Here is a 17,060-nt window from a genome sequence, read left to right as displayed (position 1 = left end):
CTCCCAAGTGACAGGGCGCTCGCTCATTTCCTCCCAGGCTGTGTCCCGCTGAAGGGAGCTGGCGTCAGCCCCTGGCTCTCGCGGAGGGCGTCCCCGGTGCCTTCGCTTTATAAAGGGAAGGAGCCATGTCTTTCCTCTCTGCTGCCTGGAGTGTAGTAAGGTGCTGGGGCTCCAGCCGCCACCTTGGACCCTGAGGCGGCCCAGGGGAAGGAAGCCAGCTGGGCATGGAGGACAGCGGAGCAAAAACATAACCCTAGGGATGACCGTCCGGCCCTGGGCCGGCGTGGGCGCCCTCCCCGGACGTGGCGTCCTCCCGAGGCTGCTGAGAGACGTTCTCGTAGCTACCCCGGTGATGAAGGACGACTACGTCCCGCGTTTCCTCACGTCTCATCACACTCTCCACGCTGGGCACCAGAGGCTCACGCCTGCCGTCCCAGCCGCTCGGGAGGCTGAGATCTGAGGATCTTGGTTTGAAGCCGGCCCAGGCAGCAACTCACCAGTAAAAAGCCGCAAGTGGGGCTCTGGCTCACGTGGGAAAAGTGCCAGGCTTGAGCAAAAAGGGCTCGGGGACAGTGCCCAGGTCCTGAGTTCAAACTCCAGGGCCAGCACAACAATCGTAAGGGGTTTTGGAAACTGGCCCCCACCTCCCCGCGAACCCGTGGCAGGGCCTCGGGCTCCGGAAGCTACAGAAGAGGGGGGCCCAGCCCCTCCACGGCCCCGCAGGCTGAGGCCTGTGGCTCCCCGGCTCGGCCGTGGTCAGGCTGCGCGGCACCCAGGGGCGCCTGGTTCCTAGGGGGCGCTGTGTGCCCCGCTGTGTGCCCCGCGGCTGCCCGGGGCCTGGGCGGCGGCAGGCGGGGTGGTGCTCCCGCAGCAGGAGTGCTCCCGGCGGCAGGCGCGGACGCCCGCCCCCCCCCCCCCCTCACCTTGCGGAAGTCGGTGACGCTCAGCAGCCCGGTGCCGCCCTGGTCGTAGGCCTTGAACGCGCGCCGCATGGGCCTCCAGCAGTGCAGGATCTTGGGCTGGATGCGCAGCAGGGCCGAGTAGAAGGAAGGCGTGTCGACGCCGGGCTCCTTCTGCGGGGGAGGGGGGCCAGCGTTTGGGGACGGGGGGGGGGGGCAGGTGGGGGGGCTCCGCCCTGCTCCCCAGGAGAGGCCATGGCGGCTGCCGCTGGGCCCGGGGCGCGGCGTGGCTGTGATCCGCACTGCCATGCGGGGCGCCGCGGCCCCTCGGGGAGCTCCACGCCAGCAGGGCCGGGGGGACCCCAAGACGCGCGTCGCCAATGCATCAGCGAGACGCGCCAGAAGAAGCGGGGCTCACGCGACAGGACAGCCGCCTTGGGGGGGAGAAGCTCAGCGACAGTGCCAGCCCCGAGCTCAGGTTCTAGTGCCGTGTGTGTGTGCATGCGTGTGCACGCGTGCGTGCGTGCGTGGAAGAGCCCCCACCCCGCAAGCGTGAAGCCTTGGCTTCCAACACCAGTACTGCCGGAGAAGATTGAAAAAGTAAAAAAAATTAAAAAACAAAACCCAAACGCCTCCACTACAACAACAAACAAAACCCCACGGGGGGCTGGGGATATAGCCTAGTGGCAAGAGTGCCTGCCTCGGATACATGAGGCCCTAGGTTCGATTCCCCAGCACCACATATACAGAAAACGGCCAGAAGCGGCGCTGTGGCTCAAGTGGCAGAGTGCTAGCCTTGAGCGGGAAGAAGCCAGGGACAGTGCTCAGGCCCTGAGTCCAAGGCCCAGGACTGGCAAAAAAAAAAAAAAAAAAAAAAAAAAAAACCCCACGGGGGATGCGGCTTCTGCACACCCCCCCCCCCCGCAGGCAGGGAGGGGGCGGGAGGGAGGGGGCCGGCCCCGCCCAGGGCACCATGGGGACAGACGCCAACCTCAGAGCAGTTTGAGGGGAAGAGGGGTCCGCCTGGGCCTTCTAGAAGGTTATTAGAATGAAAAGTGCTTTAAGAAATAGCCGGGGTTGTAATTCTATGTGGTAATTAGGCGGTGCACTCCACTGTGATTATTTCATTTAGGTGCGATTAGATGGAGAGCAGGGTGTAAGTGTGATTTGGCCCCCACACCTGCCTCCGCGTCACAGGGGTGAGCGGCGGGCGAGCGTGCGGGGCACACGCACGGGGGGCGTTGGGACGTGGCGTGGCGCTCTCGAAAACCCATTCGCACAGTTCAATTGCTCTCAGCTTTTACGTCACGGCCCTGGCTTTGGGGAGCAGGCGCCCCAGCGCCCTCCCGGACGTCCCAACTCCTCAGCGGCCCCCCGCGTGGCCGGAGCCCGCGTGGCTGCGCCCAGGGCGGCCGGGCCCGGGCCCCGCCGGCCTCCCCCTCTCCAGGCCTGCCGCGCGCCGGGCCACCGCCGAGGAGAGCGGCCGGGAGCCGCGGGGGCGGGGCGGGGCGGTCACCCGGGGCCCCTGCAGGGGTGCAGCACCGCGGTGCCGGGGGGGGGGGGGGCACAGGACGGGCACGCGCTCCTCCCAGCACGCGGTGGCAGCGGCCCCTGGCCTGTGGGAGGGGAGGGAGGGCCGCGTGCTCGCCTCGCCTTCCCACTGGGCGCAGGGCCCTCGGGGCTCCACGCAGCTGCTCCGCTCCCAGAGCCCGCAGGGGAGGGCGGCCCGCAAAGCCGGCCCCGGCCCGAGGCGCAGATCACAGGCGCCATCCGTGGCAAGGACCCCCGCCCCGTCAGCAACCGGCCGCGTCTGTCCCGGCCGGTCACAGTGACAGCTGTGCCTGCTGCCCGCTGCTGCCCAACGCGGCACTCCGGAAGGGGCGGGAGCACACGGAGCAACGGGAGCAACGGGAGCAACGGGAGCACATGGAGCACACAGGAGCACACGGGAGCACACAGGAGCACACGGGAGCACACGGAGCACGCAGGAGCAACGGGAGCACACGGGAGCAACGGGAGCACATGGAGCACACAGGAGCACACGGGAGCACACGGAGCACGTGGGAGCATGCAGGAGCACACGGAGCACGTGGGAACACACAGAGCACGTGGGAGCACACGGGAGCACAGGGATCACATGGGAGCACACGGAGCACGTGGAGCACACGGAGCACACGGACCACACTGAGCACGCAGGAGCACATGGAGCACACAGAGCACACGGAGCACACGGGAGCACATGGAACACACGGGAGCAATGGGAGCACATGGAGCACACGGAGAAAGCACAGGGTTTTCTGTGGGTGTGGCCCCAAGGACAGGATTATGAACAACTGAGACTGAGCGTCTAACGTTGAACAACGGCGGCCTCCCTCCCCGCCTCAGCCTCGCTGAGCTCCCTTCCTCCCTAAGCAAGCAGGGAGGGAAAGCCGCGGACTAACGGTGGATTTCACCGTGGATTCACCACGGACAGCACCTTAGATCACACTGCGGATTCACAGTGCATCCGCAGCGGATTTCACCGTGGATCAGCAGTGGATCCACCGTGGATCTGCAGTGGATCAGCAGTGGATCCACTGTGGATCAGCAGTGGATCAGCAGTGGATCCACCGTGCATCAGCAGTGGATCCACCGTGGATTACTGCCGTGGCCCCACACACCAGGCTCCGCCTGTCTCGGGTGGGGAATGCCAGCACGGCCCGCATCTCAGTGCCAAGGTTAATGTCACTGTGATGGCCCCCGGCCCCCGTGGGGGTGACTCAACGCCCAGGGCACCGGGGCTCTGGGAAGAGCGACACACAGCTGTCACCTGGGTGAGTGTGAGGTCACGGCCCAGGCCACCTGTTTCCAGCCCAGGTCTGCAGACTCGTAAGGTTCCAGGAAGACAGCCAGGAAATCAGATGATTTCCAAGAAGAGAAGTTTCTGGGCCATTCCCTAGTCCCTAAAGTCTGGCCTCCCGCAGGTCTGACCCTGGCGCTGGGCCGTCTGCCTCCCGTGGCAGCCGCCGGCCACACCAGCCCCCTAGAGCGGACGACCCCACGGATCGCACGCGTGCGGAGGATGCCTGCGTGCCGAGGGGCCCCGGCGCCTACCATCTTGTTGGCGTTCTGGATCTTCATCCTGTGCGTCAGCGGCGCCCCCTGGGCCTTCAGCAGCAGCACGCAGTTCTGGATGAAGTCGCAGTAAGCGAACCGCCTGTCGTTCCTCAGGTCGTACTTCACCAGGAGCTGCTGGCTCTCCTCCGGGCTGACGTCCAGGCAGTACTTCTCCACGAGGGCTGCGGGCAGAGACCGCGCTGTGGCCGCTGGCCAGCCCTTCCTTCCTTCCTCCCCCCTTCCTTCCTTCCTTCCTTCCTTCCTCCCTTCCTTCCCTCCCTCCCTTCCTCCCTCCCTCCCTCCTTCTCTTCCTTCCTCCCTCCCTCCCTTCCTTCCTCCCTCCCTCCCTCCTTCCCTCCCTTCCTTCCCTCCCTTCTTTCCCTCCCTCCCTTCCTTCCCTCCCTCCCTCCCTCCCTTCCCTCCCTCCCTCCCTCCATCCTCTTCCCTCCCTCCCTCCCTCCCTCCCTCCCTCCCTTCCCTCCCTCCCTCCCTCCCTCCCCTCCTTCCTTCCCCGTGCTGCCCACTGCAGGCCCAGCGTGGCCCCTGCTTCACAGGGCTCGTGACAGGTGTGAAACACACTCAGTGAACGTGCTTTGGGGAGGGTCCTCCCTGCTGGCCCGCATCGCCCCAGGTGACCAGGGCCCTGGTCCCAGAGCCACAGCCCCCTCCTGTGGACGCAGGGCAGGAACCGGGACTCGAGGGAGGAGCGGCTGACCGCGGGGGCGGGGGGCCCGGGGCAGGGGGCTGGGCTGGGGGCCGGGGCCGTCTAGCGGGACGGGGCCTGAGGGAGGCCGGGTCCACGTGCTCGAGGTGGGGGGCAGGGTGGGAGCCAGGCTGCGGCCGGGCAGGCTCCCCCTCTGGCAGTACTGGGGATGGCGCTGGGCGGGCGCTCTGCTCTGGCATCCGAGCCCCCCACCCCTGCACTGGTTCATGCCAACCTGGGCTGGGGGCCCCCTACCTGTGCGGCTCCACCGTGCCGGGCGGACAGCAGATGGGGTGCTGGCCCTGCCCTGCTCCCCTCCCCGCTCTACTGAGAGAGGCTGGGTGCCCTCCTCCCTCCCGTCACACTGCTGGCTCACTAGCGGGGCTCAAGGCTGGGATGGCTGGAGCGTGGACTCCGCCACGCGGACACCAGGCCCTGCGGGCTCCACTCAGAGTGCCCCACGCGGAGCGGCCCCTCCCCCGGCCCGGGGCGGGGCCAGCACCCACCCAGGAAGTCGGCGGCGGCGATGCTCCGCTGCTTGTCCGCGTCCCTCTCCTTGCAGTCCCGCAGCAGCTCGCGCCAGCAGCCCTGGATCTGCTTCCGGAGCTTCGTCTCGATGGCCTCGCAGTTCTGCAGGGGCGGGGTGCCCAGGGTGGGGGTCTGCGGGGCGGAGCGGAAGCCAGCGCTCAGCCCCGGGCCACGTGGAGGCCATGAAACGACGGGAGGCTCAGGGAGGAGCAGGGGGAGGAGCAGGGGGGAGGGGCAGGGGGGAGGAGCAGGGGGGAGGAGCAGGGGGGAGGCTCAGGGAGGAGCAGTCAGGAGGAGCAGGGGGAGGGGCAGGGGGAGGAGCAGGGGGGAGGAGGGGGAGGCTTAAGGGGGAGGAGCAGGAGGGAGGAGCAGGGGGGGAGGAGCAGGGGGGAGGAGGGGGGAGGCTCAAGGGGGAGACCTCAGTTCTACAGGCAGTCTTGGCTCTGCAGTAAAATGAGAGCTCACCCACGTCACCCCTCCACGTAAGTGACTCCCACCAGCGGGATGTGGTGGGTCACGTGTGTGTGCAGCGTGTGTGTGTGTGTGTGTGTGTGTGTGTGTGTGCACTTGAGGGGTGTGTGCGCACTCCCCGAGCGGCTGCTCCTTCCATCTTCAGAGCCGGCGCGCGGGCAGGAGTGCTCCCCACACCCGGGCTCGCCTCCCGGCCTCCTGAGTGGCAGCTAGGCCTCCGCCACCCCCGAGCGGGAGCGGCCGTGGGGGCCCCCCAGCCGCGGGCCGGGCCGAGGGCGTGGCTGTGGAGGGGCCCCGCCCCGGCTCGGCCCCGCGTGCTCCCTTTGCCCTTCCTGACCCCATCTCCGAGTCCCTCTGGGCTCTGGGGAGAGCGGGAGCACGGAGAGCCAGTGCCATCTTGAGGGGCGCCCCGCACACAGTGGGGTGTGCGGCTTAGAGTGGCTGCGCGAGCGCGCCAGGGCCCTGTCTCTGGGGGGGTCACGCCCTCAGCCCCCCCTCCCCCGCCCCTCCGGGACTCACCGAAGGATGACTCCGCCCTTTCGGCCCTGTTTTCGCCTCTCGGTTGGGCAGGCTGACACATCTGGACTCTGACATTTCGGGGGCGCTGCTCCCCCGCTGGGCCGTGATGGAGTCCCGGGTGGCGGGGGGCGGCGGGGGTGGCGGGGGTGGGGGGGAAGGCGGGGGAGGCTGGCCTCTCCGTGCTGAACCGGCTCAGGAGCTCCTGGTACTTGAGCTTGCCTCTGGCGTTCACAGGCATCTCAGCCCAGAGCCTGTCAAACTGGGGGGCAGGAGAAGAGGGGCCCGGGCGTGACCTCGAGCCCATTTGGCTCCCGCCGGGTGGAGGCGGAACGCGGGGACCAGGGTTACTCGTGGCTCCCTCGGGACATGGTTTAGGGCCATGAATGAGCCCCAGCGACGGAGCTGCCGCGCAGGGGAACGTTCTGGGAGAAAATCCAGCTCACACCTGGCCTGGGCGCCCAGGAAGGGAGTCCCACCCATTGCTGCTCCCCACACCGGGGCCTGCGCACGGCCAGGGGTGAAGAGGCCACCGCGGAAGTCACCCCGCGTCACCCCGGGGGAACGGGAAGGCTGGGTGTGGAACAATGGAGCCTCAGGCCCTGTCCTCGCTTCCCAAAGCCCAGGCGTGGAAAGCCAGTTCACGGCCCGTGTCTCCACGAATGGCAGGTGACGGGCTGGGGCTCCGGGCCCCTCCAACCGCCACGCCAACCCCGAAGAGCCAGGGAGAAAGGCGCCATCTCCGTCAGCTCGCCTTCCAGCCCCATCTGCAGGTAATTTGCGTGTGTGTGTGTGTGTGTGTATGTGCATGCACGCATGTGCATGTGTGTGTGTGTGTTGTGTGTGCATGTGCATGGTTTAACACGGGCTGGCATGAAGTACCAGGCATGTCTCCATGGAAGAGGCTGCGGATTCTTAAGTCTTGTTTCTTTTCACCTTGATTGGTGCTGCTCCCAGGGCTTGAACTCAGGGCCTGGGTGTTGTCCTGAGCTTTACTGTTCAAGGCTAGTGCTCTGGCACTGGAGCCACGGCTCCGCTTCTGGCTGTTTGTGCTTAACCAGAGATAGTCTCGAGGGACTTTTCTGCTTGGGTTTACTTAAACCACAACCCCAGACTTCAGCCTCCTGGCTTCAAGTCAGTTTTTAGGAGGAAGAGTATTTTTCAACTTCAGAACTTGCAGTAATCATTACTATATGTCTAGGATAGTTCAAGCAGAGGATCGCTTTGCGTGTGTGTGTGTGTGTGTGTGTGTGTGTGTGTGTGAAGTTTCCTTCTTTTACTTCTTCCCCCCCCGCCCCCCCCGCTTTGGTTTAGCTCTGTTGTCACTGTTCTTTATTTCGATACCCATTGTCTTATAGATAAGTCATCTGATTTGGGGGTGGGAAGGAGAATCGCAGAAATGGTGATATTCACAAGGCACTGTCGGCAATGAACTTTACGACTTGGGGGGAGGGGAGGAAAAGCAACGGGGGAGGGGTAACAAGATTTGTCACTTCCCGACTTAGGTAACTAAGCCTTCTGTACGGCGCCTTGCGGGGGGAATCGCCCCCGCCCGGGGGTTACCTGCTCGTCCGTCAGGATCTGCACGTGGCGGGTACAGATGGACCTGAACTCGTCTCTGGCGATGGTGTTGGTTTTCATGGTGTCGAAGTTCTCGAACTCCTGGACGAAGGTGTGGTAGTGCGTTGTCACTGCCTTGTGGAGACGCGCCAGGATGTCTCGGCCGGCCGTGTCGTGGGAGACGGGGGGGGGACGTCTTTGGGCATCTTCTCGGCCCACTCGTCGGCAGCCTGCAGAACACGGACGGCAACGGAGCCCCTTGGTAAGGAATGCATCACACGCGGTTGGGAGCGAGTGCGGGGAGGCGCGGCCCTGTGGCGAAGAAGGGCCGGACGCGGCCCGCCAGTTCCCACCACAGGCCGGACGGGGCGGCGCGGAGACCGGGCTTCCCGGGGGGCCACGCGGGGCCCACGGTCCCGATCCTGACAGTGCCTGCAGGCTGGGCCACCTGGGAAGGGGCGCCCCAACTCTCACCTGTGCACACAGAGGTGTCTGCACCCCGAGACCCGGGACACCTGGGGAGGGGTGCCCCAACTCTCACCTGCGCACACAGAGGTGTCTGCACCCCGAGACCCAGGACACCTGGGGAGGGGCGCCCCAACTCTCACCTGCGCACACAGAGGTGTCTGCACCCCGAGACCCAGGACACCTGGGGAGGGGCGCCCCAACTCTCACCTGTGCACAGAGGTGTCTGCACCCCGAGACCCAAGACACCTGGAGAGGGGCACCCCAACTCTCACCTGTGCACATGGCAGGTGTCTGTACCCCGAGACCCAGGACACCTGGGGAGGGGTGCCCCAACTCTCACCTGTGCACACGGCAGGTGTCTGTACCCCGAGACCCAGGACACCTGGGGAGGGGCGCCCCAACTCTCACCTGCGCACACGGCAGGTGTCTGTACCCCGAGACCCGGGACACCTGGGGAGGGGCGCCCCAACTCTCACCTGCGCACACGGCAGGTGTCTGCACCCCGAGACCTGGGACACCTGGGGAGGGGCGCCCCAACTCTCACCTGTGCACACAGAGGTGTCTGCACCCCAAGACCCGGGACACCTGGGGAGGGGCGCCCCAACTCTCACCTGCGCACACGGCAGGTGTCTGCACCCCGAGGCCCGGGACACCTGGGGAGGGGCGCCCCAACTCTCACCTGCGCACACGGCAGGGGCACACAGACAGAGGCTGGAGGTGAGCGGAGGACGCCAGGACGGCAGATGCCGGCAGGGCGGCTCAGGGGCGCTGACGTCGGGGGGGGGGGGGGACGAGCGGGGGGGGGGGGGTAGAGCACCCCGGTGCTTCGCCTCCTGCGGGAGGCCAGGGGCCGAGCGCAGCGCCCAGGGCCGGGAGCCGCTGCGACGGCAGAGGCAGCCGGGCCTGAGGCGCTGGGCTGGGGGGCTCGCCCCGAGAGGAGGGGGGATCGTGAGGCCCAGGCGTGGCGGGGGACGGGATCTGGCCGAGGCGTGCCCGGCATGTCCGCGGGCTCTGGGGGTGGTGACGGCTCCTTCCGCGGCTGTGCCACCCCGGGCCCCCCCCCCCACGTCACCCGCGACAGCCGCAGGTGAAGCCCGCCGTGCCTTATCGCGTGCGATTGCGTAGCAACGCGCGCTTACCGTCCTCTGGGACGGAGGAGTCAGCGTGTGACTCACAGGGTCCACCGGGTGTCCTCCAGAGGTGCCACTCCACACATCACTGCCCACCGCGCCCCCAGGCCCGCCACGCCCACTGCCCACCGCGCCCCCAGGCCCTCCACGCCACCACTGCCCACCGCGCCCGCCACCCGCCCACCACGCCCCACCCCCCCTACGCCCCCAGCGCGGCGGCCCGGGCCTCACTCAACACGGGACCCCCTCGGGCCGAGAGGGCTGGGGAGGTGGAGGTGAGTGGCCGGGTGGGAAGGCGGGGGCGGGGGACTGAGTCTGGACTGCGGCGTGGTCCTGCACTGTTCCTCAGTTTCCCCCTTGGGGTGTCCTGTGTGAAAGCCCCAAGCACTGTCCCACGGCAGCTGCGGGATCTGACCTCGGTTAGTGGGCTTCACACCCCAAAGACAGGGAACCGTTTTCTAACAGTACAGATCACCACGTTTAGCATTAGAAAAGCCTCAACAGACAAGAATAAGCACAAAGGAAATGGAAAATGCTACTGCGGGATCTGCCATCCATCACTAAAACGTGCCAAGTCTAGATGGCCCTTCAAGGCAAGCTATGTTGAGCCTTCGGGAAACACAATTTTGATACAAGTCAAGCTATTCCAGTGCATAGCAAGAGGCATACGGAACGACCATCACTGTCTATCACCCCAATACCGACACAAGAGAGGAAAACAGGAATCACCCTCACTGGCTATCAATGCACAAATGCTAAGCTAAAAGCGAGCAACAGATGACATCAGAGCCAGCCAAGGGTTTTGGTTTTTGTTTTTGCCAGTCCTGGGGCTTGGACTCAGGGCCTGAGCACTGTCCCCGGCTCCTTTATTTGCTCAGGCTAGCACTCTACTTGAGCCACAGCACCACTTCTGGCCGTTTTCTACATATGTGGTGCTGAGGAATCGAACCCAGGGCTTCATGTACGTGAGGCAAGCACTCTACCACTAGGCCATATCCCCAGCCCACCAGCCAGGGTTTATTTTGCACGCTTCAAGGGTCAGCTCTACTAATGTGGCAAAGGCAACGATTCAACAGGCCAAAAGGCTGACAAAGTCCATCGGCCACCCCTGGAGAAAACGGTCCCAGCAGTAGAGGAGGAAACAACGTCTAGAGCCGTCAGACAAGCAGCCTGCGTCCCAGGACTCACCAGCCCCTCCTCTCCCCACCTCATGCTTCGTTTCCACTGATCTCAGCCTTGGCGGCTTTGTGCTCTGTAGCTCAAGCTGCTCTCACCGCATGCTTCTCCTGCCTCAGCCCCCTGCGAGCGCGGGGCTGACATTGAACGTCTTAGTGGCAGGAGGAGCAGGGGCAGGCTTGCTGTCACTGCCGGGGCCCAGATTTGAAGTGAGGCAAGGACTGTCTATGTCAGTGAAGAAGAAAGAGCAAGATGCTGGAGGCATGCGTATCACTGTTTGTGACTGTGACAATAACTAGAAAACCTTAGTGAGACACTTTGGAAAGCAGCCCCATTGAATCTGAGAACTCAGGAATGCAATACTGCACTACGCTAAAAAATACAGTAGCCACAACCAGTTAGAAGAGGAACTGTGAAAAAATTTACAATCATGTTAATGATCGCTACTGATAGGCATGGATGAATCCACATAGAAGATGGAAGACATATAAGTAAATCTATCTTTAGTCTATTAGGATTGGAGCGAATGGAGAGACAGGTTATATTCCTAGATATAAAGATTCAGCATTAGGCCAGGGCACCTTGGCTCATGCTTATAATCTTAGATCCTTAAGACTGGGAGCGTGACAGTTCAAGGCCAGCCATGGCGCTGAGTGCCTGTCACCCCAGCTAGGGAGAAAGCGGAAATAAGACGACTGTGGGCCGGCTGGGAATGTGGCCTAGTGGTAGAGCGCTCGCCTCGCATACATGAAGCCTGGGTTCGATTCTTCAGCACCACATATATGGAAAGAGCTGGAAGTGACGCTGTGGCTCAAGTGGCAGAGTACTAGCCTTGAGCAAAAAGAAGCCAGGGACAGTGCTCAGGCCCTGAGTCCAAGGCCCAGGATTGGCGAAGAAGAAGGAGGAGGAGGAGGAGGAAGATGACGAATGGGGTCCAGGTTGGAGCAGACAAAAAGCAAAATCCTAGTTTTTAAAAGATAGTGAAAGCAGAAAGAGCTGGGGTTGTGGCTCGAGCAGTGGTGCACCCTCCCCTCCCAGCAAGAGCAGGGCCTGAGTTCAAGGCCCGGTACTGTCAAAACAAAAACAAAAACAAAACAAAAAAACCTTGCTTACCTTGTAAACAAGTGTGGTAAAATGCCCCAAACCACTCGGTGCTGTTTTGGGGATCAATGGTCCTACTGACATTCACGTTGGTACAGGAGAACAGGCAGAAGTGGCCGTGACATTTTCCGGTCAGGCTGGCCATGGCCCACCACAGCCCCCTGTGGCCCCCCGTGACCCGCCGCGGCCCCTGTGGCTTGACTTGTAGCCAGTGGCCCCCGTCCTCTCCTGCCGTGGGCTCACCTGTGCCATGGCTCTCTGCCAGCCCGTCCACGCGGGAGCCCCAGCGGCTCTGCTTCAGCGCAGGGGCGGCCACGGCCTCCCGCCTCCCCCCGGGCCGGCCACGCGCCCCAGCCGCCGCCGCTCCCTCCCGCGCTCCTTTCCCGAGGAAGAGCTTGTGCACGCGCAGACCAGGCAAGCCCTCAAGCGAAGTTACCTGTTGCCCGGCAACGGGCAGCGCCTCACAGGGGCCTCCTGGCCGCATTGTGACCTCACTCCGTGACCTCGTGACTGCCCGCTCCACGCTGCTCACAGCGCCGTTCCCACGCCCCCCCCCCCCCCACGGCCCCCCACGCCCCTTGCCCCGTGCCGGCTCGCTCTCCTGTTTGTTCACGTCCGGTCCTTCGCTCCCTGTCTTTCTTATACAGGAGGTAACTCTACGGAGTTCCCCACAAAACCACCCAGGGCTTGGGGCAGAAGCCGCACACAGTGGGGCCCCAGAGCTGCCCAAAGAAGGCACGACCCACGCGTGCCCACGGGGCGCAGGCCTCTGCTCTGCTCTGCTCCAGGAAACGGCAGGCAGTTGAGCGCAAGTATCAGTGACCGGACGGAGGCGTCATGGGAAATTCCTATGCGTTTCTCTTGGAGGTCCTGGGTTTGAACTCGGGGACTTAGGCTTGGTGCACAGGTGCTCTACCACTTGAGTAAAACACAATGAAAATGAAAACACAACCCACCACCTCCGGACACAGCAAAGGCAGTTTTCAGAAGCAAGTTTAGGGCTACGAGAACTGACACCAATACAACAGAGAGCCCCCCAATTAACACCCTCGTCAGGTACCTTCAAAGTTTTTAGAAAAGCAAGATGAAGCCAGACCCAAAGCCAGAAGGTGGAAAGAAATAATTTAGAGCAGAAGTCAGTGACCTAGAGACGGAAAGAACTATATAAAGAATCAATTTAACAAAAAGCTGGTTCTTCAAAAGATAATCTGACCAAAATGAGGAATCACCTGAATAAACTTAGTAGTGAAAAAGAAGATATATAAGAGGAATCTAGAACATCAGAAGGCTTTTACATCAACCAACTAGAAAAATCTGTTAGAAATAGATGTATTTCTAGAGAACCGCAAGCTACAAAATTGAACCAAAAGAATACCAACTAAACACATCTCAAACAGCGAAATAGAAACAGAGTCTTTCCACAAAGAAAACCCAGGACCTCATAGATTCATAGCTAAGTTCTCCAAGATTTATCTAATTCACAAATGGACATGTTGTATTGAAGCCCCTCTGCAGAGGTATTAAAAGTAATTTAAAATATAAGTTTAATGAAAAATAAACAGAAGGCTAACGAGCATCTGACGTGAGAAGGGTGAAAGGAAACAGGACGTTTCTATGTGGTGCAGCCATTTGGTGTCTGGGGGACTCCCCTAAGATGGCGCTGGCCGTACCCCTGTGCTCCAGGCCTGTCCTGCGCCTCCCGGCTTTCCAGCGGGCTGGGTGGTGACAGTCACAACCGCAGGAGTCGGCAGCCCTGCCCCACTGACGGGGGCTGACGTGTGACTCTACACTTCCTCTCAGGACGACACAGGTATCCCCCCGGCTCTGTGTGGTGGGGTTTGCCACACCGCTTGCCTTGGCCAGGGACTGTTGGTGAGGACAGTATGGTGCCCTCAACCTAGAATGGGGACCACGATAAAATGAAACTATTACTAGAGTCACAACTGGATCTGGGCGCCGTTGGCTGGTGCCTGTGATCCTAGCTGCTCAGGCGACCGAAATCTGAGGACCCCTGATTTGAAGCCAGTGGGAGCAGCAAAGTCGGTGAGACTCTTATCTCCGGATAACCTTCAAAAAGCCAGTAACAGAGATGTGGCTCAAGTAGTAGAACTCAAGCCGCCGCCTCCTCCTCCTCCTCCTCCTCCCTCCTCCTCCTCCTCCTCCTCCTCCTCCTCCTCCTCCTCCTCCTCCTCCTCCTCTTCCTCTTCCTCTCCCTCCTCCCCTCCTCATCCTCCTCTTCCTAAGAAGAAAGAGTATGAGGCTATAAGTTCAAGCCCCAGTACTGGTACAAAAATACTTTGTATTGACTGCACTTAACGAACCTTTCTGCGAGCGCTGCCCAAGACCCAGGGCCACGAGAGAACCGGGCCTCACACTCAGAGCCTAGAAAAGATCCAGATTACAGAAAGCTGGAAAAGATTCCAGGAAGACCACGTGACTGGAGACTTACAAAGCACCTGCGCAGCCGAGCAGGTCATCTTGCATGGAGGCTGGGGCCGTGGGAAGGATTCACCCTGGCTGGTTTAGTAACACTGCCTTTTATTTTATTTTATTTTTTGGCCAGTCCTGGGGCTTGAACTCAGGGCCTGAGCACTGTCCCTGAGGGTCAGGACGGGTGGTGAGTTTAGCCAGCAAACAGTGACGCAACAACGGTGCCTGGCCTGGCCGCCATGTTCCCAGTCTGAGGTAGGATGTTTAATTTCTGGTTTCTTCACAACTTTTATCATAAAGGATATTAAATCTGTGTGTGTGTGTGTGTGTGTGTGTGTGTGTGTGTGTGCGTGTGCTGGTCGTGGGGCTTGAACTCAGGGCCTGGGCGCTGTTGAAGAGCATTTTTTGCTCCAGCCTGGCTTCCAATCGTGATCCTCAGATCTCAGCCTCCTGAGTAGCTGGGATTCAGGCGTGAGCCACCGGCGCCAACTCACAATAAAAGATTTTTAGGGAGACAAGTGCAAGAAGATTAAAAGGAAAGTAAGCCCTGAAAGTTAAAAAAAAAACCAAAATAATGCTGACTTAAGGGTAAATACAAGATACAGTTTTTTTGTTTTTTTTTTTTTTGGCCAGTCCTGGGCCTTGGACTCAGGGCCTGAGCACTGTCCCTGGCTTCTTCCCGCTCAAGGCTAGCACTCTGCCACTTGAGCCACAGCGCCGCTTCTGGCCGTTTTCTGTATATGTGGTGCTGGGGAATTGAACCTAGGGCCTCGTGTATCCGAGGCAGGCACTCTTGCCACTAGGCTATATCCCCAGCCCCCACAAGATACAGTTTTAAACTAGACGAGAAATAATGAGTAGAAATAATAGAAATTAGCGAAAGGGCTGCAGGAGGGGGCATGACATTAGGGTGGCATTAGGGGAGGGGCCAAGGGAAGGGGGCGTGGCATTATGCTGTGTCAGGAGTAGGGGTGGGGCAGCCTAGAAGTCCTGCCTCAAGCAGGAGTCACTTCCACACGAGGCACTTCCAAGTGGATGGGCACTTCTAAGTGCTGCTGGAGCGGGGGCGGGGTGTCAGAGGGCCAAGGATGTAGACATATGCTGCCTGTTTGGAGGAGGGGAGAAGAGAAAAGCTGGTAGTGCCTGCCAGAGGAGCAGAGCAGAGATAGCCTGCAGAGTGGAGCCTAGCCAGCCAGAGCCTGAGCCCTGTGGGGAAGTCTGGAGCCTGAGGCTTGTGGAGAGGTTTGAAGCCTGAGGTCTAAGGAGAGGCCTGCAGAGAAGCCTAAGGCTGTGGGAAGGCCTGAGGCTTGGGGCCTGAGGAGAGGTGAGGCCTAGAGGAATGAGGAATAGAAAGAAGCTCTCTCCTCTGGAGGTTTGGAGGTTTGGAGGTTGAGGCTGTTGGAGGATAAGGAGTGGAGGTTGGGAGGTCAGTTCTGGGTTCTGGGTAATTAGCTCAGGACAGAGTAGTTGCAGGCCAGCATTTGGAGATGGAGGGCTGTTCCAGTTCTGAGTTTTAGGTTGTAAATAAAGGTCCTTTGTAAATAAAACCCCTTCCCACCTTTAGTTGTGCCTCCATGGGTTATTCTCACTCTCAGGATATAACAATATCTGTTTCTTTAAGAAGGCATTTGGGGGGCTGGGGATATAGCCTAGTGGCAAGAGTGCCTGCCCTCGGATACACGAGGCCCTAGGTTCGATTCCCCAGCACCACATATACAGAAAATGGCCAGAAGCGGCGCTGTGGCTCAAGTGGCAGAGTGCTAGCCTTGAGCGGGAAGAAGCCAGGGACAGTGCTCAGGCCCTGAGGTCCAAGGCCCAGGACTGGCCAAAAAAAAAAAAAAAAGAAGGCATTTGGCACCATTTCTTGACAATATGAATTTAACTTAGAAAAAGTGAATGAAGGCAAGCTGAATTTAGGCAGAGTGACATTATATTCAATCCTCTTAAAAGATTTTGAGTGCTGAGGAGACAGTGAGAAAATATAACTTGTGGGTCCTTCCTTCCCACATGCCTATAACAGATTCAGAAAGATAGAAGTTTTGGGGTCTTATAGGATCCTTTAGATATTGAGAGTAGACTTACTTCATTATCTGTTTTTTGCATGTACTGGGTTTTTTTTTTTTTTTTTTAAACTCATAGCCTTGAGCTTGCTTGCTTATGGCTGGCACTCTATCACTTAAACCATGTCTCACATTCAGCTTTTTGCTGGTTATTTTGGAAATGGAATTTCTTGGATTTTTTTTTCTGTTTAGGCTGGATTTGGAGTCTTGATCCTGTGGATCTGAGCTTCCTGAGCAGGTAAAATTATAGTTGTTAGCCACTGGTGTCTGGCTATGAGTAGATTATTTTTATGATCACTGGGATGATTGTCAGAGGTCCTTATTCTTGGATTCCCTTCTAATTGACCAAATCAGACTTTGTGAAAGTTGTGCCTGGAAATATGTATCTTAACAAATTGGACAGCAAATGCTAATAGCCACTAAAGCAACAGAAGCAGTAACCTTGGAGTGGGGAGGCGAGAACTCCTGGTGACACTCACAGAGGGCAGCTGAGAGGTACTGAAAAGCTCTTCAACACCTGTTTTTGAAAAATCAGCCTTCTGAAATTGACACAGAGGAGAGAAAATCATATAAGGAATGCTGATCAAGTTTGTAGGCAACTCAGTAGAAGGATTAACATGATAGATGGTAGCATTAAAGCTCAAAGGGTCTTGACAGGCTGTGAAAAGGATTGAAATTAAGATGTTGAAATGTGACTGGAATAAATTTAAAATCCTATATTTGGGTTGACAAAAAGAATCCATCACTCAAGGTCAAGATGGAAGAAAATAACTTAGTAAAAATTCCTAAGGTAGGACTTAGGATGTTTTTGTTGAGGCTGACCATGATAGAAGCTTCAGATTGTCGAGTCTACAACTAAAGCTAAGAAGTGTATGGTTGGAATAGGAGACAGGGAAATGGAGGGGAAAGTCTTGAGTTTCTC

The 17,060-nt window shown here is 59.8% G+C and overlaps 1 protein-coding gene across 1 annotated transcript in view; it reads right to left on the bottom strand.

Annotated features, from left to right (window-relative positions):
* The window catches only part of Efcab6 (EF-hand calcium binding domain 6), a 176,264-nt gene that overhangs the window by 547 nt on the left and 158,657 nt on the right, over positions 1-17,060 (bottom strand). The window contains 7 exon segments of the mRNA XM_048354229.1: positions 924-1,073; positions 3,993-4,177; positions 5,205-5,358; positions 6,217-6,341; positions 6,376-6,475; positions 7,777-7,946; positions 7,949-8,003. Coding sequence (XP_048210186.1) covers positions 924-1,073; positions 3,993-4,177; positions 5,205-5,358; positions 6,217-6,341; positions 6,376-6,475; positions 7,777-7,946; positions 7,949-8,003 — 939 coding nt within the window.

Source organism: Perognathus longimembris, chromosome 1 (genome assembly GCF_023159225.1).
Source record: "Perognathus longimembris pacificus isolate PPM17 chromosome 1, ASM2315922v1, whole genome shotgun sequence".
In the NCBI taxonomy this organism is placed as follows: domain Eukaryota; kingdom Metazoa; phylum Chordata; class Mammalia; order Rodentia; family Heteromyidae; genus Perognathus; species Perognathus longimembris.
Note: the sequence above shows the minus strand (reverse complement) of the source record. Positions and strands in the feature narration are given on the sequence as shown.